This window comes from Mesoplodon bidens, assembly GCF_964165515.1.
Source record: "Mesoplodon bidens genome assembly, chromosome: 15".
Classification (NCBI taxonomy): Eukaryota; Metazoa; Chordata; class Mammalia; order Artiodactyla; family Ziphiidae; genus Mesoplodon; species Mesoplodon bidens.
The window spans coordinates 62,935,129-62,947,686 of record NC_138171.1 but is presented as its reverse complement, the minus strand read 5'-3'; the positions used below and the strand labels follow the sequence as shown (position 1 = coordinate 62,947,686).

General features: G+C 46.3%; 1 protein-coding gene across 3 annotated transcripts in view; it reads right to left on the bottom strand.

The window, feature by feature from the left end:
* The window catches only part of GLYR1 (glyoxylate reductase 1 homolog), a 36,094-nt gene that overhangs the window by 5,434 nt on the left and 18,102 nt on the right, over positions 1-12,558 (bottom strand). The window contains exons 7-15 of one of the 3 annotated variants that reach the window (XM_081257012.1): positions 12,053-12,109; positions 11,268-11,318; positions 11,105-11,178; positions 8,062-8,161; positions 2,957-3,067; positions 2,162-2,263; positions 1,288-1,450; positions 790-969; positions 348-472 (exon numbers count right to left, since the gene is read on the bottom strand). In XM_081257012.1, coding sequence (XP_081113138.1) covers positions 348-472; positions 790-969; positions 1,288-1,450; positions 2,162-2,263; positions 2,957-3,067; positions 8,062-8,161; positions 11,105-11,178; positions 11,268-11,318; positions 12,053-12,109 — 963 coding nt within the window. The remainder of the gene's footprint in view (positions 1-347; positions 473-789; positions 970-1,287; positions 1,451-2,161; positions 2,264-2,956; positions 3,068-8,061; positions 8,162-11,104; positions 11,179-11,267; positions 11,319-12,052; positions 12,110-12,558) is intronic. The other 2 variants (XM_081257013.1, XM_081257014.1) reach the window with 2 other exon arrangements.

The window sequence follows — 12,558 nt, the reverse complement described above, 5'->3', positions numbered from 1 at the left end:
ACAAAAACAAGTCTGAATCAATGCAAAGAGTTAAAATCCATATGCAGTATATTATTTTGGATCACAAAGATACATTAGAAATCAATAACCATTAGGTATCTAGGAAACCCTTCAGGGTTTTTATTTGTATTTGACAAATAATCCACAGGTCAAAGAAGAACTCCCAGGGAAGTAAGCATGCCTCGGAGGAAATATACTTAGAAAAGGAAGGTCTAAAATCAACAACCTAAGATTCCACCTTGAGAGGTTAGACACAGAGCCAAGCCAAGCCAAAGTAAGCAGAGGGAGGAGTGCAAGGGAAACAAAGAAGGGCTGCTGGGACTAGCACCGAGGCCTCCTGCTGTTACCTCATTGGCTGCAGCTGCCATAGGAGTCGGATGGTTGACGGCATCACCCAGCGCAATGGCTAGACGGAGATCCTTCTGAATGTATTTCAGGTAGAAATCAGGCTTAAAGTTTCCTTGCAGGATATCTGAGGAGGGAAAGTCATTCATCAGAAGAACTGAAAGGATCCTAGATAAGAAACCACCTGGAGTCCTGTCAGGGGTCAATACCTAGCATTTCCTCCCCCTCGGACACCCAAGAGACAAGTTCCCAGCCTGTAGCCCCAAATCCTATCTACCATGTCTCTGGATGCTCTCTGACTGGGGGCCTGCACTGACTGGAGTGGGTGCATCATTCACACACAATGAGCCCCTGAAGAAGACACTGTTCTGTGACATCTGCCTGACCCAGTTCCCAGCTTCAACCAAAACTAAAACGCAAAAAGAGAGGCCAAAGGCAACTTACTTTGGCACTTCTGGTCCAGGAAGATGCTGGCCAACTGTCCCTGATTGAGGATGTCCAAGAGTGTCTGCTGGGACTGGCCTGTCACTTGGGCCAGGGTGAGCCCCTCAGCGATGGTGGCCATGAAGCTCCCCTGGACCATGTTCACGATCAGCATCATCTTAGCTGCGTTGCCAACCTCACCTGCCCAGGGCAAAGAATCGTGGTCAGGTCCCAAGAATCCCGTGGGGAGGGACTTTCTGCCCACCCTCACCCCTACTTGGACCCACCTCTACACCCAGGGGAGGCCCCATTCACCTGCCCCTGACAGAACTGGCTCTGACCCTTCTGGCTCTTCCTCCTTCCAGGCACTGACTGTGCAAGTCAAAGGAAACCTTCCCACGGGGGCCCCAGGCAGAGAGGCCGTGTGGGACTGATGGTGTCATCAGGGCGGTCTAGAGGGGATGTGGCCCACCCAGCCTCCAGGCCTGAAGTGGCCCGACAGGTGGGCAGGCATGTTACCTAGAAAGAAGGAGGTCTTCCCCATTGCCTGGAAGCAGCTGCTGCAGTCCTCATATAAGCCCCTGTCTCCGGCCGCTAAGATCACCAACATCCCATCATTAGATAGCTGCTGATTCCCTGAGACCGGGGCTTCCAGAAAGCGGCCCCCCCTGGACACAATCACCTGGAAAGGAAAGTCACAGCTTCTGGAGGGCTTGCCTCTCATGAAGGTCTTGGGCAGGAAGCAAGGAGCATACTGGGGCAGGAGCACTTGACCCTCCACGCCGAGGCCCCAAAGCTGACGCCCGTACCAAGGTGCTGGACTGACAATGGGAGGGTCAGCAGACTGTCCTCCACCAGGTGCCTGAATCACATGCAGTAGACAGAGAGAAGCTGGGGTGTCCTCATAGGCTCCCATTTACTTGGCATTTCTCACAAAGACCAAAGACTATAACCAACATGAAAATGCCAATGGCGTGGTCGACCACACTTCCTAAAGATACTGTCCTACCTTGATTTTAACCACCCTTAGAATGCACGTGGGCCACAAATCACCACCCCCTCACTTGGGCCCAGTGGCTCAGCATGGTGGAATACTCTGTTAGTATCTGTAGAAAGCTGCTTAAATCAAAAAGGCCCTGCTGGCAGCCTAGACGGCTTCTGAGAGGCTGGCAGCTATAGGACCCAATGCCCATCCCAGCCAGGAAACAAGTCTCCTTTCACAGCCACTCAGACTGGCTGTAGATTTGAAGGCAGAAAGTAAAGACAGGCTAGTCCCAAAGTCTCTGGCTTTGGCTCTAGAGTAACTAAGTTGCCCACACTTTGGCATGGTTAGCCTGGGTCTTGGGCTCCAACTGAAAGGATGCTGGAGGGCCAGCCTGAATGAGGCCGCTACCTGGGCCAGCTCGGTGACTGTGTCAGCATCCACTGTTGACATGTCCACGTAGCACTTCCCGGGGCGGATCCCTTGCAGCACACCACTGGGGCCCAGCACCAGCTGTGGGGACACAAGGGAGAAGCAATAGCCCAGGCTCCCAGCCAGACACCCAGGAGCCCCTTAGACCTAAGGTCAGTGTCCTGCTGATTTTTTGGTTCATTTCCCAAATAGAAGCTAAATATTAAGGCTCAAAAGGGAAGAGCATGTAAATAAGCAAGGGAAAGAGGAGAATTTATGGTATGCTCCCATTTATCTTCAAAAAGAACGTGTGTTTCTTTTTATTAAAAACCTCCCATTGAAAAGATGGAACCTCACTATTTATTTTTTTTTTGACTTCTTTGGATTTACTTGGATTAGTCCAGTCATGAGTTTAACAAGATGACTACTGCACTTGAACTTCTAAAGCATACAAATACAGCCACAGCTAAACATAGGAACTTGTCACATGGACCACAGGCACACCAAAGCTTCCAGCTCAACAGGAATACATGAGCCTGTCAGGAACCATTTCACACTTCAGCACAGACCTCAGGGACCCTAGTCAATTTCATTCATTGTTCTGAATTAAAGAAGTCTGTATTCAATCTATGCAAACACCCTTCACAATGGGAGATGGCCCCCAAATGGGAAATCCACAGCCCCACCCCTCCCCCAATGCAAACACTCACTCAGTGCTCAGGGGAGAAGGGGAGGAGGCCAGCCAGTTTTCCCGGCCACAACCTGAGACGCTGAGGGGAGGGAGGGGATCCTTACGTCCTTGGCTGCCTTTGGATCCGACACGCAGGCAAACGTGATGTCACAAGTTGAAACGACTTCAGCGGGGGTTCTTCCTAGGCGGGCCCCCTCCTGGATGAACAAATCACACTGCAAAAGTCACAGATCCTAATGTGAGCTGCAGGCAGTGCACAACACACACACCAGCCAGGCCAGAGATGCAGTGCCCAGTCCTCCGGAGTGGCCTTCCAAGGCAGGAGGCTGAGACTGTGAGCCAGGGACCCCAGCGAGTAGTCTGACTGCTCAGGGAAGTGGACGGGAGCCCCTTAAGCACAGTCTTGTGTGTGTTTTTTTTTTGGCCACGCTCATGTGAGTTCTTAGTTCCCTGACCAGGGATTGAACCCACGCCCCTACAGTGGAAGCGCAGTCTTAACCACTGGACTGCCAGGGAAGTCCCCAGTCTTGCCTAGGAGGATGTTCCACGTTCTACTTCACAGGAAGCACAAAACAAACATCTGCTGAAGGTTTCCTGAATGAAGAACAGTGAATAGTCCTTGTGTGCAGCTCTTTGTGGCTGTCGCTGTCTTGGCTGTGGTGAAATCTACCCAGTGCCCTGTGAGCTGGGGAAGCAGGGTTGGGGCTAACAGGTTGCCATTCCTTACTGAATTGTTTCTGGGGGGTGGGGGGTCTATAAGCACTAACTCACTAACTTTTCTTTTCTGAAAATTAAAATCACCAGAACATCTCATAACAAAATATATCATTAACATTTTGCTGTATTTCCTTTTTCTAAAGGCATTTAAAAAAAGTATTTAGAATAATTTGGACCTATTATTTTGCATCTAATTTTTAATATTTTATATGATTACATCTATCAATATTATAGACTTTCATAATTACTGTTTATAATGCATGGCTGAAGGATACTCCACTGAGAGATATACCTGAATTTACCTAATGGCTCTCCTGCAGTTCAATATCTAGCCTGATTTTAATTATAAATGACCCCAACAAATATACATCTCTTCTATTTTTTGAATTTAGATCTCTGTAAGTAGAATATAACAGGCTCCGAAAATGGTTTTAAAAAATGTAGACAGGACTTCCCTGGTGGTGCAGTGGTTGAGAGTCTGCCTGCTGATGCAGGGGACATGGGTTCGTGCCCCGTTCCAGGAAGATCCACATGCCGTGGAGTGGCTGGGCCTGTGAGCCATGGCCGCTGAGCCTGTGCGTCCAGAGCCTGTGCTCCGCAACGGGAGAGGCCACAACAGTGAGAGGCCCGCGTACGGCAAAAAAAAAAAAAAAAAAAAAAATGTAGACAAATGGATTTCGAATAAGGCTGTGTCCATTTATAATGATCTCCGGCAAAGTCTCAAATCACCAACACAGAGCACATTTTTTAAAAACAACAAATAAGTACACATAAATACATTAAAAATTTGTCCTACTAGATGATTTAACAAGCCCCAAATGGCAACTTTCTGCTTGATATATTTTGATTACTCCTGATTACTGAATCTCTTTAATACCTCTGTTTATTGTTTCCTCTTTGTGAGCTATTTAAAAATCTTTAAATCATTACTATACTATTTGTTTAACAAGAAATTCCACTCCTGGTTTTATACCTAAAGAAAACAAAAACACTAATTCGAAAAGATACACACACCCCAAATGTTCATAGCAGCATTACAATAGCCAAAATATGGAAGCAACCTAAGTGTCCATCAACAGATGAATGAATAAAGAAGATGTGGTACATACACAGACACACACACAGAGGAATATCACTCAGCCATAAAAAGAATGAAATTCTGCCATTTGCAACAACATGGATGGACCTAGAGAGTATTATTATGCTTAGTGAAATAAGTCAGACAGAGAAAGACAAACACGCTACACTATCACTTATATGTGGAACCTGAAAAACAAACAAATAAATGAATATAAATAAAAGAAACAGACGCATAGAACAAACTAGTGGTTATCAGTGAGGAGAGGGAATTGGAGACGGGCAAAATAGGAGTAGGGGACAGTACAAACTGCTATATGCTATATATAAACTAAATGAGCTACAAGGATATATTGTGCAGCACAGAAAAATATAGCCATCATTTTATAATAACTTTAAATGAAGTATAACCCATAAAAATACTGAATCACTATGCTGTACACCTGAAACTAATGTACTAATGTAAATCAACTATACTTCAAAAAAAACAAAACCAACCAAACAAAACCCCCAAAAGCTCCCACAAAAACTAGGGGAAAATACACAAAAATTGTTAGGGTAGTGGGAAATTTTTAGAAATACAAAATTTTTAAATTCCAAAAAATAAAAAATAAACTAGTTGGCGTACCTTTCAACTTTTTTTTTTTGTTTATTTTTTGTTGTGAGGAGTATTATCAAAAACTATTCATGGGGTGGCTGGGATGAATTGGGAGAATGGGACTGACATATACACACTACTATGTATAAAACAAACAGCTAATAAGAACCTATTGTATAGCACAGGGAACTATACTCAATGCTCCGTGGTGACCTAAATGGGAAAGAAATCCAAAAAGAGAGGATATATGTATAGGTACAGCTGATTCACTTTGCTGTACAGCAGAAACTAATATAACATTGTAAAACAACTATACTCCAATAAAAATTAATTAAAAAAATATTCATCTTGGGCTTCCCTGGTGGTGCAGTGGTTAAGGATCCACCTGCCAATGTAGGAGACAGGAGTTCAAGTCCTGGTCGGGGAAGATCCCACATGCCACAGAGCAACTAAGCCCATGCACCACAACTACTGCGCCTGCGCTCTAGAGCCTGTATGCCACAACTACTGAAGCCCGCATGCCTAGAGCCCATGCTCCGCAACAAGAGAAGCCACCGCAATGAGAAGCCTGTGCACCACAATGAAGAGTAGCCCCTGTATGCCATAACTAGAGAAAGCCTGCATGCAGCAACGAAGACCCAACTCAGCCAAAAATAAATAAATAAATAAATAAAAAAAGAATCTGCCTGCCAATGCAGGGGACATGGGTCTGAGCCCTGGTCTGGGAAGATCCTCCATACCACGGAGCAGCTAAGCCCATGCACCACAACTACTGAGCCCGAGCTCTAGAGCACGTGAGCCACAACTACCAAAGCCCGTGCGCCTAGAGCCTGTGCTCCACAAGAGAAGCCACCGCAATGAGAAGCCTGCGCACCGCAACGAAGAGTAGCCCCCGCTCGCCGCAACTAAAAGAAAGCCTGTGCGCAGCAATGAAAACCCAACGCAGCCAAAAAAATAATAATAATAATTTATTTAAAAAAAATTCACCTTTTTCTTTGGTGATTTAAAAAGGTCTATATTAATATTTAATTTTGTTTTCTTCTGGTTCTTCCTTTTGAAAGAAATAAGAGGGTAAGCAGCAGAGCTGTCTGATTCCAAGCCCAAGTTCATAATTGCTTTGCTCTACTGTCTTCCCATAAATTAATCTGGAAAGAATGGCCACGTTTATAACAATTAAGCTTTCCAATCAAGAAAACAGGATGACCGGAGGCACTTCTATCAAATGGGAACATACTTGTAATGCAAACCCTTAGATTCTACCGATGTTCTGCAAGTATGCATGTCTCGATTTCCTGGTTACCCTGGCCTTGAATCAGAAGTATCTGCCGACAGGGCCTCTGAGATCTCATTCCTGACTCAGGGCCCCGCAGCACCTACCCAGTGCCCAGCACCTGAAGCCCACATCTCTTAGCATGGCCTTCAGTGTCCTTTCTCCCAGGCTCCCTCAACTCTCCAACCAGTTCCTTATTATTCTTGAAAAGGGCTGTTTTAACAAGGTGAACGTCTTACTTTGCCTAGAACATTTTTGTTAATTCAAATCCACCAGCTCTACTACCTCCCTTCATTCCAGCTCTCACCTTGCTGCACACATGGGATGCTCACCCCAACATTTCACAAATACATGCTTGGCCACACCTTGTTCCTCAAGAGGCTGGTTCTTTCTTGGTCTCTTCGTTCCTGGCAAGTACAGTACTTTAGTTTTCTAGTACTTAGACTATGGCTCTTTATTTTCTTTAATTTTATTTATTATTTTAATTGACTGTGTTGGGTCTTCATTGCTATGCGTGGGCTTTCTATAGTTGCTTCGAGTGGGGGCTACTCTTCGTTGTGGTGCACGGGCTTCTCATTGTGGCAGCTTCCCTCATTGCAGAGCACGGGCTCCAGGCACACAGGCTTCAGTAGTTGTGGCTCGCGGACTCTAGAGCACAGGCTCAGTAGTCGTGGCGCACAGACTCAGTTGCTCTGCAGCATGTGGGATCTTCCCGGACCAGGGCTTGAACCCGTGTCCCTTGTGTTGGCAGGTGGTTTCTTAACTACTGCGCCACCAGGTAAGTCCTAGACTATGGTTCTTTACCTTTTCCTGGATGGGAACTTGATGGGAACCTGGCCTCTCTCCATTACAAAAGACTTGGAATTCCATTTCAGGGCATGCACAGACCCCTTGAATCCATGGACCACCTTAGGTTAAGAACTTCTAAACCTGTCCTGTCCCATATGGTAGCCACTAGCCACAGGAGACTATTTTTAAGTGAAACAAAATTTAAAATTCTTTAGTCTACTAGCCATGACTCAAGTGTTTAAGAGTCACATGTGGACAGTGGCTACCACAGGCCAGTGCAGATACAGGACATCTCCTTCACCACAGAATGTTCTACGGCATGGTGCTGTTAATACAATCCAAACACAGAACATAGTGCAGCCATTAACAAGGACGAAGCAGATCTGTTGATACACACTCTCCATATCAATGAATTCATTACACACACACACACACACACACCCCACCCCCCACCTCCCCCTCTTGCATGTGTATGGAAAAACCTGACAGGTTTTTTTCCTATCACGTATTTCAGGTAATGGCAGAGAGGGGAAAATTTCCACTTCATTTTATACCCCTGGGTGTTTTAAATGTTCAGTTTTTATAACATCCTACACTGGTATATCTACATCCCCACCTGCCTGAACTAAGACCTTGGCTTCTACGCCATGGCATGCAGAACGATGAAGAGAGACAGGAGGGAGATTCCTATCCTTAGTTACCCCAAGGGTCAAGGCTCTGTCCCACCCCACCCAACAAGCATCACTATGAATGCTTACTTTCTCTGCAGTCCGGTTCCAGACAGTCACCGTGTGACCCATTTTTAGCAAGTTGGAGACGATGCCACTTCCCATGAGGCCAAGGCCCAAAAATCCTATCCTGAAAAAGAGAGAGACTGATCAGTTCAAGGTGGGGGGTGGGGTGGGGGAGGACAGGGTGAGATCCTGAATGCCACACAGGCTCCGCTTCCTCATAAACCTGGGGAGCCTCACCTCAGACCACCAGGAACACTGCTCTGTGGTGTGCTGACACCACCACTGCAGAGCCAGCGGTAGTGCAGGCAAAATGTGCCTTTTCTTATTATGCCACTGTTCAAAAGTGTTCATAAGTTTAAACAGGCATTTTTAAATCCTCAACTGCCACTGCAAGAAGTATGACTCATATGGTTTATGGCAAATCTTCCAAATCATTTCCTTGTTGCTTTGATAGAAGGTCTGAGCTTACAATTCCATTACAGTGAGAAGGCATTTATCTTCAGATCCTGCAACAGTTCCTGATCAGCCACCTCGAGTCCTAGGCCTTGAGATGCCAATTTAAAGCACCTTGGGAGCCATGGCAAGTTAACAGGAGCAGTAAGTACAGAGCCAGCCACCTTCCTCGACTGCAGGAGTCAGCATCCTGGTGCTCACCTCCCCTTCCCAGCTCCACGCCCTGCACCACCTTTGCACTCTTCTTACCGTCAGCAGGGAAAGGCCTTGCCCCGCTTCTTCAAAGCTTCACCTGAGCTTTGGAACCAATCTTTCCCAGTGCATGGATTCTTCTCCTGAACCTCTTTCCCCCCGTTGCTTCTCCACCCTGGCCCGTCCTTCTCTCCACGCCTTCTAACTGCAGGCCATTATGATCCTTCTGTGACTGAAACACTCAGGTGGACAGTATGTTCGGCTTACCTTCACTTCCTACAGCTTGCTCCTTCCTACAACCCCTAGAACTTGGGGGTTATGAGCTGCTACATGCTTTTATAGACAATTACCTTGCCCAAATCTCTCTTCTTGGTTCTTGCACTTCTGTTAACTCTCCTTGCATGAGACATGGCTAAACAACGCCTCTTTCTTCATTTAATTAATTTTTTGGCTGCGTTGGGTCTTTGTTGCTGTACGCGGGCTTTCTCTAGTTGCTGCGAGCCAGGGCTACTCTTTGTTGCAGCACGGGCTTCTCATTGCAGTGGCTTCTCTTGTTGTGGAGCATGGGCTCTAGGTGCGTGGCTTCAGTAGTTGTGGCTCGCGGGCTCTAAGGTGCACGGGCTCAGTTGCTCCACGGCATGCAGGATCTCCCCGGACCGGAGCTCGAACCTGTGTCCCCTGCATTGGCAGGCAGATTCTTAACCACTGCGCCACCAGGGAAGTCCTCTTTCTTCATTTATTACCTCATGTTCTTGTTTTCAGCTTGTGTTTCTCTCAGCTCTAAGATCCTCTGCAGCTTCTTCACTTTGACCTGTGTTATCCTTTCAGTATTTTCAGTCTCCTGGAAGTCATATCTGCAGCCACCTTTGCAAACTGGCTCAGAGGTTCCCCTATCCTTGCTGGAATATGCACTCTCATACTCTCTGTCCCAGCCTGCTCTAAGTCATTTGAATCAAATGCTGAAAATGGAACCCACCACCTTCCTCACCAAATGGCACCCTTGACCATTAAGTTTCAAGCCAAAGCTTAAAAACAAGGAGGTATCTTTTGTCATTCACAGCTATCTGGGTAGTACAAGTTTTCCCTATCATTCTAAATCATGACAAGATATTCTCTTTCCTTTTCTTGGTGTTCCAGGACACCTAGAAGACCTGGGGATAAAGTTTATGCATTTTAAACACAGCAGCTGACAGTCCCTCATGGTGTCCTTGAGGCAAGGTGGAAAATGTGGACCAGGTGGACTGGGTACGATGCAGCTGGTCTGCTCTGTAGTTGGCTTTACACTCATGTTAAAAAAGGGTTTGACTGATGGGAGAAAACACTGGACTCTGTCCTTGGCCTAGAGCTGGATTTTTTAAAAAAGCCAACAAAATCCTCATTAATTTAATGGGCAATACCCATGCCTCTTTTTATTAGCATATAACATGCCTCTAGCTCCTTCACTCCACTAAGAAAGTTCACTAAATATAACTGACAGAACAAGTGACTTAAACAGTACAAAAAGTGATGCATAATGTAAAAGACACTGTTTTTAGTCTGAGAAAGACCCCTATAGAAGACTCAGATGGGAGATTCAGACTTAGCTACGTACTTCAAGAGAATGCTCCTTCTTCAAGAACCCTTTCCATCAATACAACTGGCTGTCAGAATTGAGGCAAAGGCAAGTGTGGATGCAAGCTAAGGCCTGGGGACCACAGTCAAGTCCCCCACCTGTCTGGGTGGGGCGGAAGGCAGCAGGCAGGTGCACAGGAAGGACAGGGAGGTGACAGCAGGGAGAGCCAGGGAAGGCAGGACAACAGGCTGCCTTCATCTTTTGCCCCCACCAGGGCCAAGGACAGTGGTTCTTAAAGTGTGGTCTCCTGACGAGCACCAGCAGCTACCTGGGAATCTGTCCACCCCAGACCTACTGATCAAGAAACCCTAGGGGTGGAGTCAAGCAATCGGCGCTTTACGAGTGGCCTTCCAGGTGATTCCTTTTTTTTTTTTTTTTTTTAAAGTTAGCTGTTTTATTTATTTATTTTTGGCCACGCTGCAAGGCTTGTGGGATCTTACTTCCCCGACTAGGGATCAAACCTGGGCCCTTGGCAGTGAGAGCTCGGAGTCCTAACCACTGGACCGCCAGGGAATTCCCCAAGGTGATTCTGAGGCACAGGAAAGTCTAAGAACCACTGATCTAAGTGTTCCCTGCTTGGAGACTCACCAGTGAGCACGAAGCCAAATCCACAGTACATTTATAGGGCAGCTTCTGTCTCCCACAAGTCAAATTACTCCTAGGCAAGTCGTAAGAATTACAACTTTCCCTTTCTCTTTCCATTTAGTCCCAGCAACGGTTGGGACACAACCCTTAACAAGCCACCTTGAGGTCACCCTCTGGCCCCAGCAGAACCAGAGGCACAGGAAGCCTCTTCATCAAAGGTCCTACTTTTTGTCTGTGGGTGTGATGCTGCCATTCACAGCCGTGCTGTCTGCTGCCTGGATGGAGGTGGACCCAGTCTCCTAGGGAAAGGAAGCACAAGTCGTCAGGTCAGCCTGCCCATGTGAGGCCCTGATGAAAATAAAAATGAGGAGGCATGGAACATACGTACCTCTTCACATATTTTCAATTTCTTTGTGATTGCCTGGTAACAGACAGCTGGCTAATAAAGAAGAAGTGAGAAAACCACTTATTAAACTGAACATTTAACCAGTCTTCATTACGATTTCCCTATTAACGTTAGGCCCGAAGTGGGAAGTTAACATCAAAAACTTATTTGGTGTCCAACCTTACTGAATTCCAAACCACACATGAAAAGTTAACTTGCGTCACTTCATTCAGCTCTCACGCAGCTCTACAAGATGCTTTTGCTGATCATGATGTTGAAAATCAGAGGTGTTAGGTCATGGGCCCAGAATTACAGACCTGGTCAGTGTAACTGGGTTTGGAATACAGATCTGTCCAACTCCAAGGCCACATACCATCAGCAGATCCTATCAGGGCTCAGCCTAACCGATAGCCCTGTAGACACTTGGGGAAACTACCCCCCACACACCCAGGGCTCATGGAGACTGCCTTCATCCAGCAGCACTGGCTACCTTGTGGGTGGTCAACAGCTCCTGAGGTTTCAATTCCATCCTAGACTCTGAAGGCAACCGCAAATGTCTCAACCACACAGCCACTATGTTTTAAAAGCTTTTTTGGGTTCATTTTAAATCTTAACAGTGCCTGATTCACGAGTGGTCCTCTATGTAACTTTTAAACTTAACTAGTTGCTCTGGGCAGCAGTACAGGTAGACACTAACTTTTCAGACTAGGGTGAGGTTCCAAAGGAGCAGGACTCTCCCCTCAGGCCAGCTCCTGACCAAGGATGAAGAACCTCAAAGAACAACTTACCTTCTCAGTTTGGCTGAGCAGGAAGTGATGGAAATGAGGGTCTGCATCTTTAACAGGCTGAAACCAGAAAATGATTTAATAAAACAAGTTATCTTCCAACACAGGTCACCTCCTTCTACCTGATAACCAGCTTCTCCTCTGGCTGAAACACCTCTGGGAGCTGGGCTCATTCTTACAACTGCCTGGAAACTCTTATCCCATTGCTGGTCTAAGCCTTTCATAAACAATGCCCATTCTACCTGGAGGAAAACTGGTTTCAAGTGGAAAAGAATGAACATTTCTGCCAGGTTGGTGGATAAATTACTCCCAAACACTGGAATAATATTGAAAAAGCATACTATTTTTTAAATCCAGCATTCACCAGTCACTTTGGATGACCCAGCAGACCAAACCAAATTCTCAGACTTTTCTGATCTTAGGATTTTGGCCCACTTGTGCCTGGTGCCAGACCCTTGAGTGTCTTGACTCACTGAGGATCAGTATTAAAAGAAATGAGGAGACAACAA